Raw genomic sequence first — 26,178 nt, forward strand, 5'->3', positions numbered from 1 at the left:
ACACGTATTTGAACTTGCCAAATTATAAATATCACTTTAATTTGTAAATTTGCATCTACACAAATTAATGAAATTTAATTAATTATTAGTATAATTTTGTCACATGTATAATCTTGTAACAAGTTCGAGGTTTAAAACTAGAGCAAGTGTGTTTTGGTACAATATTGTTACCCTTCACCTCAAAATATATATATTTACTTAACGATAAGTTAATTTTGAGAACTGATATCACAAAAAAGAATAGGAAGAGAAAAATATGTTATAACAACGAACGATACACTCCCACCATTATATATGTATATTTATATTTATGTATACTAGATTATTGTTTCTTATACTTAGTTTTATTTTTTAGTTTTTATTTTTATTATGTATTTTTAAAATTTTATAAACTAGGGGAAACAAATTAATTTTTTATTTATTTTTTTAAATATTTAAAGTTTTAAAAATTTAAGAAAAATAAATATAAAGTTAAAGAATATTAGAATTAACATACTCCTAATATTAAAATAACAATAAAAAAATAATAATGTTATAAATAATATATTAATATTTTTATATAATTAAATTATTTTAAAATTAATATAATTAAACTAAAACAAATAATATTAATAAATATATATTAAATTAATTTAAAATAAATAATAATAATATTTATATATTTATAAAACTAATTATACTAATACCATTAAATTTAACATAATATTTTTATATTTTTAAAATATTCCGTTAAACTAACAAAAACTGTTAAATAGCCACACTTTATGTATAAAAATATCTACTGAAATACATAGAGAAGATCTAAATAATTTACTTTTCAATTCTTTTTATAAATAATTTAAATTTTTTTACTAATAAGTTGACTCATTGCTGAGCTAGAGTCTCTTGTTATTTTCCAGATTGTTTAATAAAGTTGATTTTATTAAAAAAAAAAACAACAAACAAACAAGAGAGAGAAACGAAAATTAATAAGAGGAAATTACACTCTATACCTTTTCTATATTGTCCTCTATTATTTTTACCCTCTTTTTTAAAGTCTATCATTTTTACCTCTTTTTTTAAATATTATACTAATTTTGCCCCTGTCACTTCAAGATACTCTGTAACTCTCTTATGTCAGGATATTTTGAGTATAATATATATAAAAAGAGGTATGTTTCAATTAAATATAAAATTAGAGGTAAATTTAATTAATTAATTAATAAAAGTGGTATTTTTCAACTTACCCTAATTAATAATGTCAAAGATGAAGTCCGCCCATTTTTATGGGCTCAAAAGCAGCCCAAAGCCTAAACAAAACTCCAAGCCCAACGGCCAAAGTTCTTCTCTCTCTCTCTCTCTCCCCGTTTGTTTATATAGTCATTTTGGCGGTAAAGTCACCTCCCGCGGGTTCTTCTTCTGGTTGTGTATCCATGGATGCCCAAGGATTTCGTCCTCCTCAGTTCTCCGAGGTACAAGTTTTCTCTTACCCTTTACCCTTTTCTTTTCTGTTAATCATATTTATTGTTTTGTTTGTTTGTTCATTCATTCTTTCTTTATTTTGTGAAATGAATACTTTTTTTTTTTTTTCGTTTTTTTAAAATGAATAGCTTGATACTATTATACAACTCACTGTAATAGTTTCATTGTGTTTTTTAACCATACCCATACTATTGATGTTGACAATTTTACTTTTTTTATTTGGCTGGAAAGTAATGGACATCTTGAAGGGTTCATTCTGGGTTTTAAGGAAATTGAGAAAATTTTCATTCATTGCATAGGTTTTGTTATTCTCCGGGATATTATAGTTTATCATTGTTTCATTGCCTTTTACTTTATGTTATTTTTTTTAACGAATGTTGATGTTTTGATCATCTGCTGCTGAATGAAGGATTTAGCTTGGGCTCCTAATTGGGTTCAGCATCAGGTGGAACAATTTGGGTCTTCAAAGCTTTCATCTAAGGTTTGGGTTTTCTTTCATTTATATATATATATATAAAAAAAAGAATTTCCTTATGTTTTTGCAACTGTTAATATAAATTTACGGAGCATTCTATCATTTCTTTATTTAATGGCCTTTTTAAGAACTATTTTATTTTGAGATATAGCTGATAAGCAAGTGACCCGCATATTTTGTGTTCTTGTACTTAAAGTTGCTGGTGTGTGCGAAGTAAACTTTAATTAGTTTATTTGTAAATTTTGGTGTGAAAGAAGCTAGCTCAGGTCTACCGTCTATGGATCTTCTTAACTGATGTTATGCCAAGTCTAAATGTAAGGGCTTCCCTTTTTAAATCTTTGGCTAATGTTTTTATTCACTTCTGTGGATAGGATCTCACATCATTTCAAGGAAACATTTGCGCTGATAACAATGTAGCTTTGTTGTCAAGGGAGGAAGGTATGCATGATAAATTATACCTGTTCATTTCTGGAGAAGACAATTCATCAATGAGTTTGGCTTCATCTCATGAAAATGTAAGATTATGGTTTTCAAGGGTACTACCTAATAAGAACCCTTTTATTTATCAAGTACATGTTGCATGTTTAATAAGTTGTTACTTTCTTGTATTCTCAGACAGCCTTACTCACAGTATCCCTTGAGTTTTTCTATCATATTCGAATATCATTATACATTTTTGGAACTATTTATTCAGATGAAGAGTACAAATCATGAAAGTTACAACTCTTAGTGTTTTGCAAATGGTAGTCTAATATCCTTCAAGTATCATTAGTCTACACTTTTTCTTAAAAGAAAGTAACCCCTAAGGGAGTGTTAATTCAAAAGACGTTGAAGCCAAAACATACTTTGCAAGACAATGACTTTTCTTCAACTTTTGAGAATCTAATTTTTTAAGATGGATTGACCAAAATTCTAGAGTAATTGCCCATATTAATTTCTGCACTGTGCTGTTTTCTTTGGGTTTGTGTAGCCAGGATTGTGTTTTGTAAAATAGATATTTAATTATTTTTTATTTTAATCTTTTCTACTTTCTTGGTAAGAGTATTTGTGTTAATCTAAATGGTTTTTCCATCAGCAGGTGCTTCATTTTCATCTCCATCTCTCTAATGAGAGTGCACTATGTGTTCCCTCTCAATTTTTGGCTTCAGATGCATCTCAACCTGTTTCCAAAATTATTTCACGAGTGCAGCAATTTGAAAATCCTGTTGCTCGAAAAGAAAATAGTTGCCCTAAAATAAGCTGCAGTGCTGGTGGTTTAGATATGCATCCTAGAAATTCCAAGCCAGAACCTTGCCAAAAGTATCCTGGCAAGAGCAAGAATCCTCTGAGGCACTACAAAGAGTTCAATGTTGGACATCTTAAAGATTCTGAGCTGTATGATGCAGTTAAACTCTCAATTGCAGCGTCTGAAGCATTGGTTATACATGAAATAGCAAATAGTAGGTCAGATTTAGAAGAAATAATTTCAACAGATTTACTGGAAGTTACCCTTCGGGTGAAGCAGACACGATTGGAATGGCTAGAAGATTCATTTGATTTATCCACTAAAGAAACTGATGAGCTTGATTCTCTCTCAGATTTGGATGATTTTGCAATGACAGATGCTTTTGAAGATGTAGGATTGACATGTGATACTTACAATCTTCAAGTTAGTGGCTCAGCTGTTTCTCATGTCAAAGAGACTCCAGCCTCTCAAAATTGTTTCAGATATGACAATCATTCTGTCAGTACTGAACTTTGGGCTCGGCAAATCAATTTTGATGATATTGCCACACCAAACCAGCTTGAAAATAATTTAAATTTAGATACAGTAGAAATAACAGATTTGTCTTTAGACTCTCTTAATTGTGAGAGGGACAATAATCTTATTGATGGTTCTACTCCTAGTTTAAATGCCTCCGCCATAGCAAATAAAAATGATTCATCCACAGCCAAAAGTCCACGTGATATAGATATGGCACAGGTAAATTATACTGACATAATTTACTATCTAAGGTATCTAATAAGGAAAAACAGAACATGCAAAACAGTTTCTTTCCTCTGTTTATGCTTCCTGCTTTTAGATAACCTGCCTATTACTATATTTATTATGTTAGAATGCTGGAGTTGTGATGTCTTGACACCCTGTGTAGAGTGTAGTCACTCGAAATAACAATGGAATTTGGTTGTAATGTCCATTTTTATGAATGTTGTAGTTTCAATTCTTATAAAAAAATGATGATGAAGAATAATAAAATAACAATGCAACTTTTGCTCCCAGGCAGTTGGCTCATCCCAGGTAGTTCTGACTTCATCGCAGCTGCTAACCAGAGAACAAAGTGCTTCTCATGAATCAAAGTTAGAGGATGCCAGTGAGTTGAAAAATTTAATTTCTTTTCTTTGCTACTTCTCTTCCTACTGTAGTTGATTGCCAACTGAAATGCACCCTACAATTTATGGTTCTGTGAAGGAGAAGATAGGGTTACTTACCTAGTTTCAGAACGATTTCAAAGTCGATGGCTAGGTGGCTGGTCAACAAAGGTGCCTGTTTTTGTCTATCTAATTCCTTCAAATATGCATGCCAATAATTTCAACATGCTTTCATACTTTTAATTATTCTATCTGTTATTGAGTTTAGGAAATTTTATGCTGTAATCTGTAAGAAAACATAATCGATTTGACCGATCTTAATTCTTAATATTGAATTATTTAGCATTCCTTGCATCCATTACCCATGAACAGGCACATGCAGCAAATATAGCATCGAAATTTAGATTAAATTTGTTTCAATAACTGATATTGTAAATTTTCTCTTCAATATATCTTACCATAACTGGAAGACATGTAAATTAAAATTATGTTTTTCCATGTGGTAATGATTAATTTGTCCACCTTTCAGAAGGAAGTAGATGCAGCGATTAAGTTGTCCACCTTTCAGAAGGAAGTAGATGCTTCTGCACAGTTAAAAATGAAAAATGTCAACAGTATCATGAAAGCGTTTGCTTGTGAGACAAGCTTACTATCAGAATCTGCAGACGTTGCTCCGGATGCAAACTCTCTAGTTTCAATACGTGAGTTCAAGTCCCATGGAGGGTCACAATCAAGCATAAACAATGCAGGTCTGCTTGACAAAGAAAATCAGGGGATAATAATTTCTCAAGATGTTGTGAAATCTTCAAGTTTGTCTTTGGGCGATCCTCTTTGCTCGGTTGTTCCATGCAGTATTGCGTCAGAAGATACCAAATCTGTTGAAGTTCAGAATCAGGATGTTATGGAAAATGGGAATGAAGGACACTTCAGATCCACTGTAGATCTTGAAATAGAAAATTCACACAACCTCTCAAAACTTGTTGAATTTCAGTGTGGAAACACTGACATAGCTAATGAAGGTTCTGAAGGTATAGTTAGAAGACAGCTTTCTTCACTCAAGATGTATAGTATGCTTATTCCACAAAATCTTTCTGCATCTAATGGGAAAAGTGCTCACTATAATCAGTCATTTCAATCACTAAGTTGTGATCCATGGAAAGATAGTGCTCTCAAACAGAATATGAATTGCATTGGTGGTTCTAATAAAATGAGTTCTAAGCAGTTGCCATCTTTCAATTCTATTCACAATTCTTTTGCTGAAAATGAGAATGAGGAAGTTTGTGAAACTATTATGAATGGGAACTCAGTTGACAAATTCAAAAAGCTAACACACCCACAGTTAGCTTCTGCACTTTTCATTTTAAAATCCAGTGGAGATTTGCATCCCGAACAAGCACCGCAACCAGATGATGTTATCGGATTTCAAAAATTTAAAGGACTTCAAAAGAGACAATCCAACGACAAGAATTCCCGTGATAGACACTTTCCTGCTCGAAAAAGGGTTCGCTTCTCTGAAGAAGTGAAAATAAAGCCAAAGAAGAACATTCGAGAGCTGCATTCCTCCAAAAGAAACTGTCAGGCTTGGTTGCTGAGTAAATTTAATACCACTAAGTAAAAAAAGTTTGGAACTGATGTTATGTTTTTGTTTGTTGTTTAAATGTAGGCTCGGCTATGGTCACTAGCAAAAAGATTAAGTATATTGCCAAAAGGTCACACCATCATAGTCAAAAAGGTTTCCTTGGTTGTTGTTCTCAGGTTGGTAAGGGATTGATATTCCAAGGAATACAATTTCTGCTAACTGGACTTTCAACCCAGAAGGCTAAGGATGTTAAACGACAAATACAGAAACACGGTGGTATTATTCTAACTGATATTCCTTCTCCTCCAAATTCAAGGAGAAAACGATGGTCAAGAAGTAATTGGTACCAGCTTCCTATTATCATATCCTCAGAAAAGGTGAATATTAAATGTATATATATTTCAATTTTCTACTTTTTCTCTTTGGAATGGTGGATTTGACAAAATTGCTTTTGTGTTTAGACTTAGGTCCACAAACCATCTTTACAATTTGTTACTTCTACTTCTCATAAATCAAAAACTTGAAAAGTCATTTATATTTTAATTACGAGGTGGTGACTCCCTATAATGTAAAATAAGACTGTATTTTGCTCTTGTATATCCTATAATTACAACATCTCTATACTTGGTACGTTTGAATTACATTCGAATACTTGTTTCTTAAAAAGTTCTTTCTTATTTCTCTCAGCATCAAACTATCAAGTTCTTGTATGGATGTGTAGCAAATGCTTTGTTATTGAAGGCCGATTGGGTTACTGATTCGGTTGGAGCAGGTTTTATTGTAGCACCTGAGAAGTAAGTTGTACTTCTTGTTCAAATATCATTTTTCAATTTGTTCATGGCCACATGGGATTATATCTTGTTTCTTTTCCTAGAAATGAGTCCTTCTAGAACCATCTCAGCGAATAGGAAGATTCTTCAAACAACCTGTATTAATTGTTCCGACATATTCTAGAGTATGCAGAAGGCTTTTTCTACTTCGATAACTTTAATGTGATCCAACAACAACACATGTAAAATTGGTGTACTAAAAGGGAATATCATATGGTGGCAAAATGAAAGAGTAGAGCTAATAAATAATCAAGGAAATCAAATCTAATTTTTTCTTAATTATTATCATTATCATTAAGATCATGATTTAAATTTTTGGAATGTATATCACATTCACTGCTTTAAAATAGGCCATAAACTGTGCTGACTTATGTGAGCAAGCTTATATTTGTATGAATCTCTTTATGGCTGCATCAATCAAATTTATTCTTTTGCAGATACATGATTTTACCATGGCAATACGTACACAGTAACAGCATTGAGAAGCTAGATTATGACGATAACAATAATAGTATTTTTGACAAAGTTGGAATCATGCTTCATGGGAAGCCTAATTTTTGTACCAAATTTTCTAGAATAGTCAAGGTATGTTTCCATGTTAAGATTTTATTACTTGCAGTATTCTCAATGCTATTTACATGTCTTATTATTGGCAAGAGAAATACATGTCTAAATGCATTATGTATCTCTTTAAATAGGACAAGAACAACCTATATTATAATGAACGGCTAATGAATGAGAAATAACATGACATGCAAAAATTTGTTATACTGGTCTTTCGTATGGCTTTTAAGGAATGCCTCCTAATTTTAAATGTATTCTTCACGCACTAGACCAGACTATCATCACAATCTTAACCATTCCCTGTTTCTGCATTTCCTAGCATGGTGGCGGGAAAGTGTTTAAAACCCTTCATTGGTTGGTCCATAGCCTAGACAAGGAACAGATAAATGTGGGAGTTATTGTTACTGAGGATAATACCGCATCACGCCACTTAAGGCAATGTGCTAATGAGCGGCAGATACCAATGATGGTCAGTTCTTAATATTTATTTAGAATAATATATTTTTATCCACCTATGGTAAAATGATGTATATTTTTTAAATTACCATCTTCCATGACATTTCGTTGCTTGTATGTTACTATGTTGTTGTTCCCTAAATTTTGGAATATCCGATTTTTCTCATTAATGTCTGGATTTAAATTGACTGAATGCACATGTATCACATTTGCAGCCTGAAAGTTGGATAGTGAGGAGCCTACATTCAGGAAAACTTCTCCCCTTCTCAGAATGAAGACTATTCCTTGTCAAGTTTAATGATTACATGGTTTCTCGTTTACCAAACAACCAGGTGAAGAAGTATAACTCTGCTGCTTAAACCTCTACTTAGGAGGTATACATGTAAAGGTAATATATATTTAAAATTTCATTGTTCTCTCTGTTGATTCCTATTACTATTAGTATATGATCTTTTGGACTAGGAATATCATCCAAATAAGCCAGTTAGAGTTTGTTTTGTGCTCAAAGAATGCCTATTTTATCTTTCTCAGGCTCGTGTTATGGAATCTTAAGCTGGATATTGGACCCCACCAGATAAGATTGCAATGCAAGTAAAATCCATTACAAGAGTGAGTACCCTTTGTATATGAAAACATAACCACTTCTTAAGCTTTTGGTCTGTTAGCCTCAGACCAAAACCCTAAGCTGTTCAGTATTGTATGAAATGTCTATTTTAATGTGTGGTCCAATTCAAAACCAGATCAACCACACAAAGTAAAAAACTAGGAGGTACCCTATATCAACACTCTTTTGTAAATTACCTTAACCCAATGGCCATACCAAGATAGAAGTTAAAAGAAGAGACAGAATGAGGAAGATATGAGATCTTTGGTGCTCTTTTATTTTATTATTTTTTTTTTAAATGTATTATAGTTATGTGTATAACTGCCATTTTGTATGTATGTATTTACCCATGGTTTCAAATGTACAAATACTTAATAGTCAATTATATTCAATATTTATAAAGATTTGACATGGAAGAAAGAAAAAAAACTTGGAGGTGGTACTTTTTTGCCATCTGTCATAATATGCAGTGTCTGGTCATAGAGCATGGACTCATCTATCCAAAGAGAAAAGCATGCAATAGATATTTTTGACATAAATTACAAGAAAAATGAGTGATCTATTTCAAAGCCTACCCAAGAGAGTTCTAGAGATATTTGTATTTTTTTTTTTGAAACAGTTTTACAATTTTTTTTAAAGTATTATAAAAGAAAGAATAATGTTTATAATGCTGAATTTATATTCTGGCAAATTTTCCTAGATTAGTCGAACCAAAATGTATATATTTTTTTAGTAAAAAAATACGTATAAATGTTATTTATTTGCAAAATTATAATAATTTGTTAGAATAAGGTGGGGTAAGATGTACTTTTTGTTATTATCCCAACATTTTATCTTTTTTCCTCAAAAGTCAAACATTTATTTCTCCCTTTCTTTGAATTCTTATGAAATTGAATATAAAATATTAAGATTGTTCGTAATCGAATCTTTTGTAAAAAAGAAATAACACAATATAACAAGAAACATTTAATAAAGACGTTTTGTCTTATATGCTATCACAAAAAAATGTTGTAATACACACCACATTTCTCTTTCTTTTTAATTGCAATTTCTTGTTCTTTTTCTATTTTGGCTGACGAAGTTTCCTAATAAAATCTCTAGAAAATGTTGTTTTAAATTTATTCAATAAGAAGCTTCCCTAAAATTGGATGCCACTCTATCATCATTTAGTTAATCTTTCCTTCTCTCTTATTATTTTAATAATAAACAATATTATCATCTATAATATTAAATTCCCATTGCTTTGTTTGGAATTGTGTAAGCTGTATTTGATTTGTAAAAGTAATTAGGATAAGAATACGCTTTTTCTAATAATACACTAACAATAATAATAATATCCAAAACTTTCCAAAAGCAATTTGTTACCTTTTATTTATCAGTCTAAAAGAAAACATGAAACACAGCTAAATAAAATAAAAATTCTTTATTTTTCATTTGTTACATATTTCTATCATTATTATTGATTAGGTTATGTATATGACAGAAAAAAAAAAAGAGTTGTGTATTATTCTATTTATTATGTATCAATTGTTCCATCAAAAAAAAAATGTATCAATTAGACAGTTTTATTTTAATACTCAAAAAAAAAAAAATTGTATCAATATTTTTTCTTACAAAAAGTATATTTTACAAGTATACCATAAAATAAAATAGTAATATTCCTTATGAAAAAAACTATGATAGTAAGTGACATTTCTGCCAACAGAGTCTAATATAAAATTGACTAAAGTATAGATACTTAAAAAATAATCAAAGACTTATGCACTTTATTCACAAACAAATCTTACACTTTATTTACTAGAATATATAAAAATTTTGCAACTTGTCAAATAATTACACATAGTTACTGGATGTCATTAATTTGCAGGAAATTATAAAATAAAATCATTAAACAAAATAATTAATATTTACAAAAATAAAATGACTATTTTACCAAAAATACTTGAAATATTATCCTAAATATTTTATTTATTTGTTTAGTGATTTTTTTCCAAATAGGATACAAAGTAGATGTATATAGACTCTTTTAATTTACATGCTTAAGAAAAAATATATGATAAATATGCTTAAAAAAATTTACATGCTTAAATTACATATATAATTAATGTCAGTCATACAATTAAATATGATAAAAGGAATTTTTTTTCTTTTGATGTGAAGAGACTTTTTTTTTCAAAAAAAATAAATAAATAAAATAAATATATATGTATATAGCAGTAGTAAACAAAGTTCACCAAATATATTTCTATAATGGTAATTAATGAGGGTTATCCATTTAAAAAATATATTTCCATAATTATTGTATTAATTTATATATATATATATCTATATATATGAATATTCATCCAAATAAAATTATAAATTAATTTAATATTCTGGCTCTCTGACGACGGAAACAACCAGTATTCCGCCAGGGGAGAGAAGACAGAGGAGGAGGCCTTTTTGACTTTATTGCTTCACTCACCAACCTCTCTCTCTTTTCTGACTCCGATTCCTTCCTTCGCCATGGCTTTTCAGGGCAAGAAGCTCATGAACGACCCCAATGGTTGGTACCACTACAACGCTCTTTTTCCCTTCCTCAACTAAACCCTTTTCACTATTCTTTTAAAAATGCATTACCCGCAGACTCAAATATATACTGTTTTTGATTCTAATATACATGCACCAATTTTCCATCTTGTGTAATAAGATTTTTTTTTTCTGGGTTTTTAATCATTATTGTTTTTATTTTGAATTCTGGGAAACCCGAAACGAAACTAGAATAATTTTGTTGATGTTATGTGTTATTGCTGGTTTTTGTTGATTTTAAAGATTGATCATTTCTCGTTGATTGATTAAAGTTTTTGAAAGGGTCGGCTGATGCATGTTTAAATTATGTAATGTTATGGTGTTTTTGTGGTGGTGGGTGTAGATGTGGTGACTGAGTTCATTGAGGGTCTTGTGGAAACATACCCTGGTTTGCAATACTTAGATGGCTTTCCTCAGGTCCTATTCTTGGTCTTTACTTAAAATTCTTTTGTTTTTATTTTGTATATTCTAAAGCTATGGATTTATCATCATCATCATCATTTCTTTGCTCATTGTGGGAAATGCAGGTGAAGGTTGTATTACGTGCTGATGTTTCTGCTGCAACATATAGTAAAGTTGCTATTATATCAGGTATTTTATTATATTTTCTTAGCATTTGTTTCTAGTTATTGTTATTGTTGTTATTTGTTAAGCATAGTGTATGGACTGACTGACCCAAACTCACCCACCTAATTATATGGTTGTAAATAAAATATCCATAGTGGTTAATCTCTATGCCTGTTCTGGGTGCATTGCGCTTTTCTTTTTTTTTTTAATCTTTAAGTTATGGAACCTTGTTCAGAGTCAAGACTAGAGAAAATTTTTAGTTTTTTTTAATGTTCCAAAACTAAGTGAAATGCATAATTTGAATTGAGTTGGAAGTATGAAATGATCCTTTTGTTGTACTCTGGATTAAATGATGCAGGAGGTGGAAGTGGGCATGAGCCTGCACATGCTGGATTTGTGGGGGAAGGGATGCTGACAGCAGCAATTTGTGGGGATGTTTTTGCCTCTCCACCGGTCGATTCAATTCTAGCTGTATGATCTCTTCCAATTTATTCGTGTAATTAAAGAGGATGTTCACCCTATCAGTTATATAAAATTAGAGGATAATCTGATGTCGTTGAACTTTAGGGCATTCGAGCTGTAACGGGTCCAATGGGCTGTCTTCTAATAGTCAAGGTATATTTCTTTTTGTCATTATGGCATCAGCCAGCATGACAATACATCATTCGATAGATCCACACATGTATTTTACAACAAGAAGTGTAGTGTTTTAAATTTCAAAGAGCCATGAAACTCATTTTTTGATACATGGTTTTACGATCTGGGTGTTTATAGAATTATACTGGTGACCGCTTAAATTTTGGTTTGGCTGCTGAACAAGCAAAATCTGAAGGTTATAACATTGAGGTACGTTTTCATTTGGATTTCCTTTTCCTATCTAATTCTTCTAATCTCTGGGTTGGTTTAGTTAAATAATTAACTGTACTATCATATTTATGAAAAGGTTTAACACTCTTATGGAATCACATTTTAAACCTTGCAGATTGTGATTGTTGGAGATGATTGTGCACTACCTCCACCTAGAGGCATAGCTGGTCGAAGGGGTTTGGCTGGCACGATTCTTGTTCACAAGGTTTTTTCTCGCTCTTTTTTGCATTATGCATGTGCAAATATAGGACTAGATTGTAAAGAGTTGAAATATTTATGATGCATGTAAATCCTGATTTGATTATGCCATAATACTGTAGTTCAATTATTAATGTCCTTTGCTAAATATTCAGTGACATATATTACTTATGGATTCTGTATCCTTTAATTGTGAAAACTAGGTTGCTGGGGCTGCTGCTGCTGCTGGGCTTTCACTTGCTCATGTTGCTGCTGAAGCCAAACGGGCATCTGAAATGGTTGGAACAATGGGTGTTGCATTATCTGTTTGCACACTGCCTGGTCAAGTTACATCAGATCGTTTGGGCCCAGGAAAGATGGAATTGGGTCTTGGAATTGTATGTTAATACACTGTGTAATGCTTATATTAGTAATTTTCATCATTGTAGCTTAATCATGATAAACAGTTTCATTGTTGCTGGTTTCTGTATAACATAAAATAGTTTAATTTGACTGCCAAGAGAATAGAAAATAAGATTTATTATCTTTAATAAGTGTAATGAACCTAAACTGGATATTTCAAATTGTTACAGCATGGAGAACCTGGTGCTGCTGTGGCTGACCTTCAACCGGTTGATGTAGTTGTTTCTCATGTTTTGAACCAGATATTATCGTCGGTATGGCACAATACTTTAGGGAGAACCCCTTTTAAGTAAATAGCAAATATGCTGGAAATTCATTAGAAATTTTTTAAAATTTTCTGCTTCACAGAAGTTGTACACAGTTGTATGTATCATCTTTTAATTGTAGCCAGAGGAGGTAATTCTGTATACCTGTTTAGTTGCCTAACAATATTTATTTGTTTCTATGGTCCCCTTTATAAATTTCTATTTTAATTACAATCCAGGAATTAATAAAATGAGGCATCTAGATTCAGTTTAGTTGCCCAACAATATTCTAGTGAGATTCAGTTTCTGGATTCCATTCTCTAGGTTATGCTAACATATATAGCAATTTATTTAGGTGGCCATTGTTACCACCTTCTACTTCTTCCCCCTCCCCATCTCTCTTCTAAAAGTACCTCCCTGATATTTCATAACTGACATATTATAGATATTAGGCATTGGTGAGATTTTAGTGAATAATTTTTTCTTCATCTTACAAGACATTCAATCTCACATCATCCAAATATTTTTCTTTGCAGGAGACCAACTATGTTCCGATTACAAGAGGAAACAGAGTCGTCCTTATGATTAACGGGTAGATTAAGATGGTTTATTTTTGTCAATATAAATTTATAGATATGAATGTGACTGAAAAATATATTTTTAATCAAAATTAAATTGTGTGGCTAAGATATGTATGAAGATAGAGATGGTTATTAAATTGCTATGATGCATCTTCATTTGAATGAATTAGAAAATAAATGCTTATCAATTGCAGTTTAGGTGCCACTCCTGTGATGGAACTGATGATTGCCTCTGGAAAAGCAGTACCAAAGTTGCAACTGGAGCATGGACTGGCTGTTGATAGAGTGTATACAGGATCATTTATGACTTCTCTTGATATGGCAGGTCTGATTTAGAAAAAAAGAAAAAGGAAAAAGAAATAGCTAATTGATGAGAAAAATAAGATGTTCTCAGTCTTATCCTTTATCAGGTTTCTCGATTTCCATCATGAAAGCGGATCAAGATATTTTGCAGCTTTTGGATGCTCCAACTAAAGCTCCGGCTTGGCCTGTTGGTGTTGATGGTCTGTATCTTTTGATATATATTTATCTCGCGTATCTAGAAAATAGAAGTCAAAGTGCTTTTTTTTTAGCTCTGTAGACGTTGTTGCAGGTAGCCACCCACCAGCCAAGATTCCTGTTCCAGTGCCTCCATCCCGTTCAACAAAGAGCGAGGAGGTATGTTCATATAAAAGAAAAACATGGGATATTGTGTTAGGAAAAGACTAATTCTCAGATTTTTTTTCATCTCACAGATTTAAGTGGCAGATACATGAGGTGCTTTAAACATAATTTGGCTCAATATTTTGAATTATTGAAGCTATGTTTTATATAATCATAATTCAAAGTTGAGCAATAAATTCAAACCATTTAGTTTATATGATCCATTCTCATCACTTTTCTTCGCCGTCTGAAATTTACAATTGCCCAACTCTTCTGATTTTCAATGGATGTCAACTATTACCATGTTTCAACTGGAGTCTTATGGTCCAAATTAATTATTTAGTTTTTGTGATATTTGCTAGGGATTTGCATTGGTATTTGTTATCCTTATGTATCATAAATTACGAGGGCTGTGTTAATTCTAATCTTGTCACTTTTCTAATATTAAAACCTTGTGTTTATTGTTTCATCGTTATAATGAATTGTCTTATCTTATATATAGATTACTGCTATCCCTGATAACTTTAGCTACAAGATTGAAGCCTGACTTTTATATATGTTTGCCTCTTTTTCTAGTCATTAGGTCGGCCGCTGCAACTGAATGAAGAAGGGCAGCTTCTTGAGGTGGCTATTGAAGCAGCCGCAAATGCAGTAATCAAGATCGTGGATAGTTTGAATGAGTGGGATAGTAAAGCAGGTGATGGTGACTGTGGGTCAACAGTGAGTGTTATCTCTTTGTCTCTGTTATCTTATGCCGTTGATTGTTGGGAGTGTGGAATGTTGCACTTGTTATATTTTAATTATACTTTCTTATGCAGATGTATAAAGGTGCAGCTGCAATATTGGAGGACTTGGGAACGTGAGTCTAATTTTTCTTTCTTCTTCTTAAAATTAAAGGAAATATTAGAATGTAAGAATGATACTACATTAGAACCTCTATCTAAGAATACACTTGAGAGATTATAACTAAATAGATATACTAAAAAAAGAAACACCAAAAAGTATCAAATGTAACAACAATAACACTAAACAATCCTTAGTACTATATCATAATAAAATTATTTTTGAATAAATATAATATTTTTACATGTATTACAATTTGGAATAAAATTATTAATTCTATATAAATAAATTTATAAATTATATATATTTTATTAAGATATAATTATTATTATATAAATGTATACTTTTTTAAAATGAGATTTAGAAAATGTATAACTAATTACAATTTAAAAGTTATTCTTATTTATAAATGACTCAAATTGGAACTTAATTTTTTTTATATAATAAATTAGAGGTTATTATTGAATAGAGTATTCTTAAATAGAAAGGTTATACTGTGTTGTGTTTAAAAATCTGAACGAGAAGAACTTGACTTTATTCCGGTTTAGAAGTGGATATTTACGGGAATTTCCCTTGTGAATCCCATGTTATTTTCTTGAATGATAATTTTTTGGTTTCTCGTTTTTCTTCCACTGAATATATCTGAAAGGCTGTGTTATTCAGGTTCTTGCTTGGCTTCTAACTTATAAATTGTTTGTGTTGAAAAGGAGTTGATTCTAACTATTATAAAAGAATATCAAAGTGTAGGGATTTGGCTGGGTAAAATATGCAATTTTTGCTTAGGTTTTAGTTTTGCACTAAGCCTGCTTAGGCAGTTTTTTGGCGTAACCCAATTATAGAAAAAGAAAAAGATCTTACTAAATGGTAGTGGATAACTAATTACTTTATGGTTTTTATCTCTAGCTATCCTCTGAATGATGCTGCTGAAACGGTGAATGAAATTGGATCATCGATTGGAAGAGTTATGGGCGGAACAAGCGGGATCATGTGCTTACTTCTCCAAATTTTGATCTTGATTTATCTTTCCTTTCTTAATATGATTATGTTCAGTTAAAGAAAAACTAAGACTTGTGTTTTTATTTTGACCAGATATAATATATTTTGTAAGGCGGCCTACGCTCAATTAAAAACAAGCACCCAGTCAGATGCCACAGCAAAGAAATGTGAGATGATTGCATACTGCAATAGTAACTAACCTTAGCTCGAGTTAATTTAACCTATTTTCTTATTCCAGGGGCTGAAGCACTCGAAGCTGCTATTGCTGCAGTTAGTAAATATGGGGGAGCTAGTGCTGGCTATCGCACATTGTTAGATGCCTTTATTCCAGCTTCGACAGTTCTCCAGGAGGTCATTATTATTGTTATTTAATTCTGGACTCATTCTATGGCTTTGGTACTTATAACCCTTTCCACATACAGAAGTTAAATGCTGGGGAAAACTCTGTTACTGCTTTTCTCCTTTCATCAGAAGCAGCTTTGGCTGGGGCTGAGTCAACCATGCACATGCAGGCACAGGTGAAACTATTTCTGATCCTTTTGCTCTTTACCATTTATGTGTTCCTCTGTTGCATTAGCATCGTTTACTAGCAATAATAAGGGGGAAGACATTTCCTTGTTGAATCTTTAGCAATGAGAAATGGAGAGCTCAGAAAATTGAGTAAAAAAACATATATTTTATCCTCCTGATTCTTCATTGTCTGCTCTCAGCTTATATTATTGCATTTTCTGTTTGTATTTCAATTTTTTTTGGTCATGAAAGGTAACTAAGAAAGTGAAATAGTTGTCTTGTTATGATGACTCTGTCAATACTTCTAGTCTAGAAAATTGTCAAACTTGAAGAAAGCTTTCCTTAGCAAATGCATTGTTGGTGTAGGCTGGCCGGTCGACATATGTATCTGGGGAGATACTTGCGTCGGTACCAGATCCAGGTGCAATGGCTGCAGCGTCTTGGTACAGAGCAGCAGCTTTAGCTGTTAAAGACAAATGCCAGCCTTCATGATTATGCATACGCCCTCATGTGGTTCGATGTTCAATTTCTGCGCCCTCAGATCAACCAACAAAATCCTTGTCTTTTTTGTTTTTTATTTTTGCCCGTCTTTTATAATTTACGGTCTTAACAATTTTAAGCTTTCCGCTTATGCTTTTTTATGCATAATGCCGAGAGAGTTGAGCGCCTGTTCATGTTTTAATGTTTGTCTTTTGAGACTCGGAGACTAAGTTGTTTTAACTATACAAATATGTTTGTTGACATCTTCTCACACAGAATAATTTGCATTTTTAAGCATGTGGAGTTGGAAATAGGAGGAATGGCTGGAACTTTAACTTGTAATCTATTCTCTCTCCTTTTTTTTTTCTTTTTATGTTTATTGTTGGATTGGCAGGAACCACTTCAGTCATTCATTTTAGTGCTAATATGGTTCAATTCAACAAAATCATGCTAGAGTATTAAAAAATATGGAATGAAACTTTATGGAGTAAATTGCGGCATAATCCCTAATAGTGTCAGCTCGTTAGCAATTAACTCTTAAAACTTAAATTTTGGTAGTAAAACTCTTTAATCTTAAGTTCTGTTAGCATTTACTTTTTCTCATTTATTGTTGATTGTTAACTACTAAGATGGATGTCTATATGTACATATGATATTGTCTACATAGATACAATGTACACATGATATTATATTATTAACTCACGTAAATAAATATTTAAAAATAAAATAAAATAATGAAACTGAACAAATAAAATAAATTAATTAATTTACTAAAAAAATATTTTTTTTTCTTTTTTTACTAAATAAATAAAAGAATAAATAAAAAAACCTTAATTTCCCTTATAAACTAAGCTTTCCCCTTTCCTTTCACTTAATCCCACCTCTTTCTCTCTGTTCATTGTCACACAACGGCTAGGCCATGATGGCCATCCTCCAGTCGACAATGATCGAAACGGACCACACCAGTGTGCTCGCAACCTCTGGAAACCCATTACCTCGACTCCCTCTCGTTGTCACTCTCGTCTCTCTCGGTTGTGTACGGATGGAGCTAACTTCGACCACCGTGGGTCCAAACAAATGTCATAGATGGCTTTGCAGAGTTCTGAAGACCCTAGATCCATAACTCTTAAAGGTCCCTCACTATTCTGTTGCTGTCAAAAGGGATCGTCAGAGCTGTGAGTTTTGGGTCTAATCTGGGCACCTCCAGGTCTCAACGAGCCAAACAAATAGCGGGTACAGGTTCTCATCGTCAAAGGTTTCCAGATCCTGTAGCTTTTTTCTGTAACGCCCTAATTTCTCGAGATGTTACACACGATAGTCTGTATAAAATAATTTAAGATAAAAACAATGAAAGACTTTTTTATTGAAAAATAACTAAGCATGAGATCTCATTATTTTTAAAACAAAACATCAATTTATTCATAATCTTTAAACTATAAAGCTTTACAAAAATATCCGTATTATAACCTTAAATGAAACTAAAAAAATTATGTTTTTGCAAATGTCAATTATATATAAGAAAATATAAAACTGTATGTGTCTGCAGAAGCAGAAACTCATTTTGTAGCGACAAAACAGAACAGGCAGAATATAAAATATTTGTAGAAAATTAAATAACTTGACACAAGAGATTTATACGTGGTATCAGTATTCTCCCGAACACTCCTAGTCCACGGGGCCACGCCCAGAGAATGAAATGAATTAATAAAGTATCAAAATTACAAAGACAATTGACTTAAACAAGTTTAGACTCCCTCTAAAGTATTGCCGCAATCCTTTGTAATCCACTTTATGAATCTGACTTCTTGAAACACCTTCAAGCCCGAACTCCCTTCGTCTTTGAAGTGTGAGTGCTTACTTCCTTCCGAAGTAAGGCTTCAACAAGTCTTCTCCCGAAGACCAAGTGCTTACTTCCTCCCGAAGTAAGGCTTTATCAAGTCTTCTCCCGAAACCAATCTCTTGTTCAGTCAAGTAGTTCTTCACAACAGAGTAAGAACAAAAATAGACAACTAGAACCTAGATGAACAACTAGGCTCTCACAAAACAAAGAAAAACTCTCTTCTCTCAAATAATATAAGTGCAAAAAATGATTAATGGAAGAGCTAATTCGAATGGTTGCTCTCTAGGCTCTATTTATAGAACATAGAAACCTTAGAGACAGTCACAAGATCGAATCTACAGCTGTACAAAAACTTTCCTAAGAAAACACGATGCGGCAAAGATCGTATTCGGATGCTAACGCAGCAGATCAGACCAGAAACGGGAAACTTGCTATAATCGGGTCCGATCCTCTATCAATGCTTGATTCCTGCCAAAAACAGATTAGATATTCTGATTGTATCAAGATACAATCGAAATCAATAAAGAAAAGGCAATAATCAAAGTTTCCCTAAAAAGACAACTTTCCAAAAGAGAATTGCTTCTCTTTTAAGAAGTTTCCAAACAAAGGAAAGTTCAGCTGAAAAGTGCAACTTTCCTAACAAGGAAAAGAGCAACTACAAACCGAATAAACAAGGTAAGAAATCGGTTATGAATGCACAAAAATCTTACCATAAAAGAAAAAAATATTTTGTCAACTAATTTGCCAAAAAAAAAGACTTTACAGAAACAATTAAAATCAAAACATTGTAACAATCCCTTAACATGTAATATATGTCTTGAGCTCACATTCTCACTGTTTGGTTTATCTTTTTACCTGCACACAAAGTACTCGTGAGCTAACACCCAGTAAGAAGAGTTATGTCTCCCACATGTTGATCAAACATGAAGTGTAACTTGCCCTGCCTTTTGTTGTTGTCACACTCGGTATCTAATAAGGCAATCCCTTATCACAAGTTGTACCCACCCATGATAAGATAACCTACAAGTAAACCCATACAAGCAGCCAAAACAAAATATCCTGCTAGTGCTATGCTCACACAAGCAGTAGAAAACATATCCTAAAAGTGTTATTCTCACACAAACAGTTAAAAGCCTTATCACTATCACATGCTAACAATACTAACATAAACAACAATTCATAATACAAAATCTCATAAGCACATGAACATCAAACTTATAATAAATTCGTATGTTTCAACATACACCCTATGCACAGATGTCCACTCTTCTTACCTCAGTTGTTAAGAATACCTTTTACGCTATTTCAAGAACTTCAGTGTTTTTCTTGTTGAGAAAAAAAATCCTAATCATTCAATACTACAACAATACTCTCAAAACATGTACAAGTATGAATCTCTAAGCTCACAATGAAACTTATGTAAAAAATACACCGTACATAAGTCAATTCCACTTGCATGGCTCACCAAGTATAATTATTTATCACCATAATTCATACCAACACATTGAACGTATTTATATGATAGGCCCTGTATATATATATATATAGATATCATTTTCACCTTATGATAGGCCCTGCCTAAAGCCAATAAAAAATATTAGAGCTAACCTTATTTATGTTCAATGAGAAACTGTCAAGGTCCACTCTATTTTCTATTCGATTTTGACAAGGTCAAATCTACTTTCAAGGGTTTCAAGTCTCTTATTATTTTCACAATGTAGCTCGTATTTTTTTTTTAAATTTTTTTTATTTCATTCCTACGATAGGCCTTGGAAACATCCAATTGGATATATTAGATACTTATTTATGTTCAATGAGATACAATCAAAATCCATTCTAGTTTCTATTAAATTTTGTCAAGGTCTCGTCTATTTTCAAGGGCTTTGTAACGTCCCCGCTTCAAGCCTCCATTGGGTCCTTCCACCCACGGAATAATGACTCTTATACACGAGTACGCCACTCTGGCTGCTTCCTAGATTGATGACTGACCCTACAGACCAACACGAGTGTTTCCAGCATGCTTTGTCCTCACTCGCACGCTTCCTGGGAAATTTCCCAGAAGGTCACTCATCCTAAAATTGCTCCAAGTCAAGCACGCTTAACTGTGGAGTTCTTTCGTGATGGGCTACCGAAAAACAAGATGCACTTTGTTGACATAGGTAGTACCAATCAATCCATTTAAGCTCTCTTCAACTGTGTAGTCCCATACCCACACAGTCTCAGAATCATCCCACTTGACCTTCCCAGGCGGTGTGGGATTGCACAGCTTACCCGGTGTTTCCCCTTACGGATCACGGGACTACTGACTGTCACAATCACCCCCCTTACGGGGTTCAACGTCCTCGTCGACCACACTTCCGGCTGGGTCAAGGCTTTGATACCATTTGTAACGCCCCAATATTTTGCCTTATTTTACAAAATACTATTTTTGATGCATTAATTAAAAAAATTCAAAGATGTTTGGAAATACACAGTGGGTTTTACAATGAATATGCAAAAAGGTGAATGATCATTCTTAAAACAAAATAAGTAGTTGAGTGTATTTTTCTTAAAAAAAAAATAAATTTGCAACATCCCACTGAGTTCAGATTACTTTATTATAAAAAAAAAACAAAACCAAGGCTCCACCGGCGTTCTAGACCGTTTGCTCGTCCATAGCCCCTCGCAGTATACATACCAGAACTGACCCAGCTCATCAAACTTACATTCAATGTTCCCTGTCTATTGCCTGTAGGGGGAAAGTAAGGGGGGTGAGCTAAAAGCCCAGTAAGGAAATGCTTAACATACAATAGCATTCAATACACTAAACATATCTTAAAATTCACAATAATACGATTCTTTATAACATTAACGTATCCAGTCTTAACAAAATTCTATGCCTTAGCTCATAATTGTAATTTAAATAACTCCAGATATGGAAAGCTATATCATATACCATATATTTGTACTAAACGAAACCATTACATATATGTAGGGATCACAACCCTGACATCATACTCATAGCACAATCATAGCAATAACATATAAAAATTATTTCAATCATATCATGTCTTTACCATAACATTGGCATATCATAGCCATTACTTACATAACCTGGGCCTAGCCTGGCCCTACAATATCCTGGGCCTAATCTGCCCATACAATAACCTGGGCCTATGTAGCCCTACCATTGTTATAGGATAGGGTATCTCTATATTCAACAGTAATATCACTGTATGATACCCCACCATAACAATGTCATACACGAATCAGACAAATGTAGGGTAGGGTATCTCCACATTCAACAGCCTTACCCCGTATCATACCCCACCATGGCCCTCATTTGTACCTGAGACGTTAGCATACAACATACAACATATAACATACAACACACCACATACATCATACAACATACAACATACAAATCGTACCAACCATAATATATATCGATTCACAAACTCATATTGTGTCCATACCACACATTCTCAGTACTATATACACATTCATAATAATACATCACAAATAATATTTCAATAGACAAATAATTTAAATTATGCAGTTCAACACATAAAAACTACTTAATTTCCTTACCTCAAATCCCGCTGCTTAAGACTTGTTATCTCGTCACTACTACCTATAATAAGACATGGGTCAAGGCCCTAATATTAAAATTCGTACTCTTACAGTACAGCAGAAAGATTACTATTTTTTACCAACAACTACACTAATTCAGTAAAAGTTGTCTTCATAAAAATTATAGGAAATTCTATTATCTTTCCAATGATATAAAGATCATTAAAAATGGATTAAAACTGAGAGAGTTATGATTGTTTTACTGAAACTATTTCTGAGAAGGAATATGGAGTAACGAATTATACGACTTAGCAAAAATACAAACTTTTTGCATTGAAAGGTTCAGAACTAGAAGATAACATCTTCATGAAAGTTTTAGGAAATTAAATTCTCTTTCCAATGATACCAAAATCTCTGAAATTGAAATTATATTCAAAGAGATATTACAATTTTACCAAAACAGTTTTGGAAGAACAAGAGTCAAGAAACGAATTACATGATATAGAAGGAAACTAACTTTTCGATATAGTATAACTCCGAATTAACGAAATATTTCTTCATGAAACTTATGGAAAATCGAATAAGCTTTGAAACCATATATAGATCATTAAGAATGGATGAGAATTGAGAGAGTTATGGTATTTTAAGTGAAAGTACTTTTTCTGGGAATATGAAAAAAACGATTTACAACAACATCAGAAAGATGATAATTTTCGACATAGAATATCACCGAAATGGTGAATAGTTTCTTCATAAAAATTTTAGATCATCAAATAAGCTTTCTAACGATACAAAAATCGCTGGAAACGGATCAATATTGAGAGAGATATGACTATTTTACTAAGACAATAATTTAAAAAAAAAATAAAAACGAGATTTCATAGTTTAACCTAAAAGTTCACAACAATAAGAAGAACTCTCTTACCTCTTGATGACACTTCTTAATCAGTGCTAGATCTTGAAATCTCAAATTATTAAAATGGTGATGATGATCTCAATCTTATGTTGATGAAAATCATGAGTGTTGTTTGGCGAAGAGAACGAAACAAGAAGGAAAATTATAAATCTTTGATAGATAGCGAGATGAATAACTTGTAGGATATAGGATTTTATGAGTGTCTTCTCTAAGAATTGTGTTCAGGCTGAAAGAAAGAGATTGAGATTGAGTTTTATTTTTCTTAGGGTTAGAGACTCTGCATATTACGTATCAAGAATGCGATAGATTTAGGTTTTATAATCTAATTAAATCTATAAAAGAAAATAATAAAATAACCCCTATAATCTGATGCTAATTTAACTCTAAATAGAATAATTAAATAAAAATCTTATTTGTTAGATATAAGTTTTAAATTTAAATTTTAAAAGTTTCTATACTAAACTTAACAGGTCGTCACTTTGTAACCTAATTTTGATCCCAATAAAGTTAAAATTACGATAAATTTATTTCTACATAATTGATAGATCTTTGAATTATCTTTCCAACGCCACTGAAATCACCTCAATCCGAGCTCTAGAACTCCAGATATGATCGTTTTAGTAAAACAATTTTTAATCCTACGAATTTATCCAAACCTACGAATTTTTAACATTAATTCTATAATAATGTTATTTGATATCACTTATACCATTAATTAAAATCCACTAAATAATTTATAAAACCCTAATAAACTTTCATTTATACGGAGCAATTTTTTTTTTTTTTTTTTTTTTTTTTTGCGTTTTCAGAGAGAGGAAGAGAGACCCAGGTCCGATGGTCGGACCATGGGTCCGATTGGTCGGACCCCATGGTCCGACCATCGGACGGAGCAATTTTTTTTTTTCTGCGATTTCAGAGAGAGGAAGGCTTTCGGGGTGCGACTTTTGGGCGGTCCGAGAGAGTGGGGCTGGGTCGGGCTGGGTGCGGTGGCTGGGTGCGGTGGTTCACCGTGGGTGGTGTCGAGTTTTGGGTGGTGCGATCTAGCCTCACGGGTTGGGTTTTCAGTGTGCATACGGTTGGGAGGCTTTCTTTGACAGAGAAAAGAGGAAGAAAGAGAGGGTTGAAAATAATGAGAGGGGTATTTTAGGGTATAGGGAAAAGTGATCCCACTTTTTCAATAGATATAAGTATTAGTTTAAAAAATTAATTTAAGTATAAAACATGGATATAAATTCAAATTTCCCTTAATAAAACAGTAAGACAAATAAAAATTTCATTATAGAAATAATTAAACATACGGATCATGACCTCATTTTTTTATCATTATAATTTAAGGTATAAACTTCACATTTACATAATTTATTAAGTTTAATACTCTTTTATATAAATCTCTTTACATATTCTTTAAGGTATAGAAATATTCTATCACTAATATTTTTATATAAATTTCTTATTTTTTAATTTTAAAAATATATAATGTTGTGATGTCTTTTTTTACAGTTTTCGTACTAAATTCACTTTTGAGAGATGACATTTCACCGACACCACAAAACAAAATGTAAAAACTTTTATAATATTAGATAAATTATTTCTTGTTATTAAAGAAAAAAAAATCTAAATAATCTTTTAAAAATAACTATATCATCAATCACAATTTCATTTTATTAAATTCAAAAAGGTTATTCTTTTATTATTATTATTATTATTTTATTAGGAAAACATATATAATTTCTTTTCTAGTTCAACAATTTTTAATATTTGACACAAAATCGACATCTTTTTATATATCTTAAAAATTAAAAATTATAGGGAAATTCTATAATGCACCCTCTTAAAAGAGATACACCGATACATCTCTATCTGTTTTAGTATTCGAAATAATTTTTTAGTCAAATTTTTTCTCATGGTCGTGTAAATTATACTTATTAAAGAAATCCTGCAAAATTTTTAAAAATTTGGAAAAGTTTAACATGCCAAAAATTACGTTTAAGCAGTGTGTTGCACGAGTGACTATTTTATTTTATACGCATGTAAAATAAACTATTTGCACATTATTTTCTATATTGTAAATTATTCCGAATTTCTCAAAATTTTGTAGGATATCTTAAATAGCTATAACGTACATGAATATGAAAAAAAAAATAGACTAAATTTTTTTTCTAGATGCCAAAACAAGTAGACGGTACATCAGTACATCCTTTTAAAGGGGTGTACGGTAGAATCACCCAAAATTATATATCTAATTTTAATATTATTATTTTATTTATAATACACATATCAAAATATTATATTTTAAATTATATTTCGACAACATTAGTTTCCTAACTTATATATATATTTAAATTTATGACAATAATTTTTGTTTTCCCTTTTTTTCTGTAGGTGTAGCACCTTGTGAAATATGATTTAATTTTAATCTGTTATTATTAATTCTTTTTTAAATAAGAGAGTAAATACTTTTAAAATAAATAAATAAGAGAGTAAATATTTACTATTTCTTTTCTTATATAATGTCTAAAAATATGGAATTAACAGATATTAAAAAAGAAAAGAAAATATTTTGGTGGCAGTGGCACGTAAATGAGGAGAAAAAGATATGTAGATATTTATTTAATTTTGTAATAAAAATTAAAAATAATTTTATGGTAAAACC

At 31.8% G+C, this 26,178-nt stretch overlaps 2 protein-coding genes across 3 annotated transcripts; both read left to right on the forward strand.

Moving 5' to 3' along the window:
• The first annotated feature begins 1,156 nt into the window (after positions 1-1,156).
• On the forward strand, positions 1,157-9,062 carry LOC115708241 (uncharacterized). Of its 2 annotated transcripts, none has more exons than XM_030636457.2 (13): positions 1,157-1,451; positions 1,871-1,942; positions 2,308-2,451; positions 3,012-3,899; positions 4,197-4,287; positions 4,386-4,456; positions 4,815-5,859; positions 5,949-6,241; positions 6,552-6,658; positions 7,132-7,279; positions 7,578-7,727; positions 7,930-8,102; positions 8,246-9,062. In XM_030636457.2, the coding sequence occupies exons 1-12, from the start codon at positions 1,266-1,268 to the stop codon at positions 7,987-7,989; spliced, it is 3,255 nt and encodes a 1,084-aa protein (XP_030492317.2). In that variant the 5' UTR covers positions 1,157-1,265; the 3' UTR covers positions 7,990-8,102; positions 8,246-9,062. The 2 variants fall into 2 exon arrangements, with proteins under 2 accessions (XP_030492317.2, XP_030492318.2); XM_030636458.2 differs by having other exon boundaries at positions 3,015-3,899; positions 8,246-9,057.
• A 1,493-nt stretch (positions 9,063-10,555) lies between these two features.
• On the forward strand, positions 10,556-17,559 carry LOC115706716 (putative 3,4-dihydroxy-2-butanone kinase). The gene is made up of 20 exons (XM_030634434.2): positions 10,556-10,863; positions 11,230-11,303; positions 11,414-11,477; positions 11,812-11,924; positions 12,021-12,068; positions 12,228-12,299; positions 12,436-12,525; positions 12,722-12,895; positions 13,091-13,174; positions 13,702-13,757; positions 13,941-14,071; positions 14,157-14,249; positions 14,339-14,403; positions 14,965-15,108; positions 15,207-15,247; positions 16,135-16,218; positions 16,321-16,394; positions 16,466-16,578; positions 16,650-16,745; positions 17,104-17,559. Exons 1-20 carry the CDS (start codon positions 10,824-10,826, stop codon positions 17,227-17,229), a joined length of 1,782 nt encoding a protein of 593 aa, XP_030490294.2. The 5' UTR covers positions 10,556-10,823; the 3' UTR covers positions 17,230-17,559.
• Positions 17,560-26,178: the final 8,619 nt, after the last annotated feature.

Source organism: Cannabis sativa, chromosome 1 (genome assembly GCF_029168945.1).
Source record: "Cannabis sativa cultivar Pink pepper isolate KNU-18-1 chromosome 1, ASM2916894v1, whole genome shotgun sequence".
Lineage (NCBI taxonomy): Eukaryota > Viridiplantae > Streptophyta > Magnoliopsida > Rosales > Cannabaceae > Cannabis > Cannabis sativa.

What these genes read in the sequence shown, in the direction of transcription:
- LOC115708241 (XM_030636457.2), top strand. Translation starts at nt 1,266, where the DNA reads ATGGGCTCAAAAGCAGCCCAAAGCCTAAACAAAACTCCAAGCCCAACG. An exon ending in CTTCAAAGCTTTCATCTAAG is followed by an intron (nt 1,943 to 2,307) that starts GTTTGGGTTTTC and finishes TTCTGTGGATAG; the next exon opens with GATCTCACATCATTTCAAGG. An exon ending in AATTTTCTAGAATAGTCAAG is followed by an intron (nt 7,280 to 7,577) that starts GTATGTTTCCAT and finishes TGCATTTCCTAG; the next exon opens with CATGGTGGCGGGAAAGTGTT.
- LOC115706716 (XM_030634434.2), top strand. Translation starts at nt 10,824, where the DNA reads ATGGCTTTTCAGGGCAAGAAGCTCATGAACGACCCCAATG. An exon ending in GTTCAACAAAGAGCGAGGAG is followed by an intron (nt 14,404 to 14,964) that starts GTATGTTCATAT and finishes CTCTTTTTCTAG; the next exon opens with TCATTAGGTCGGCCGCTGCA. An exon ending in CCATGCACATGCAGGCACAG is followed by an intron (nt 16,746 to 17,103) that starts GTGAAACTATTT and finishes TTGTTGGTGTAG; the next exon opens with GCTGGCCGGTCGACATATGT.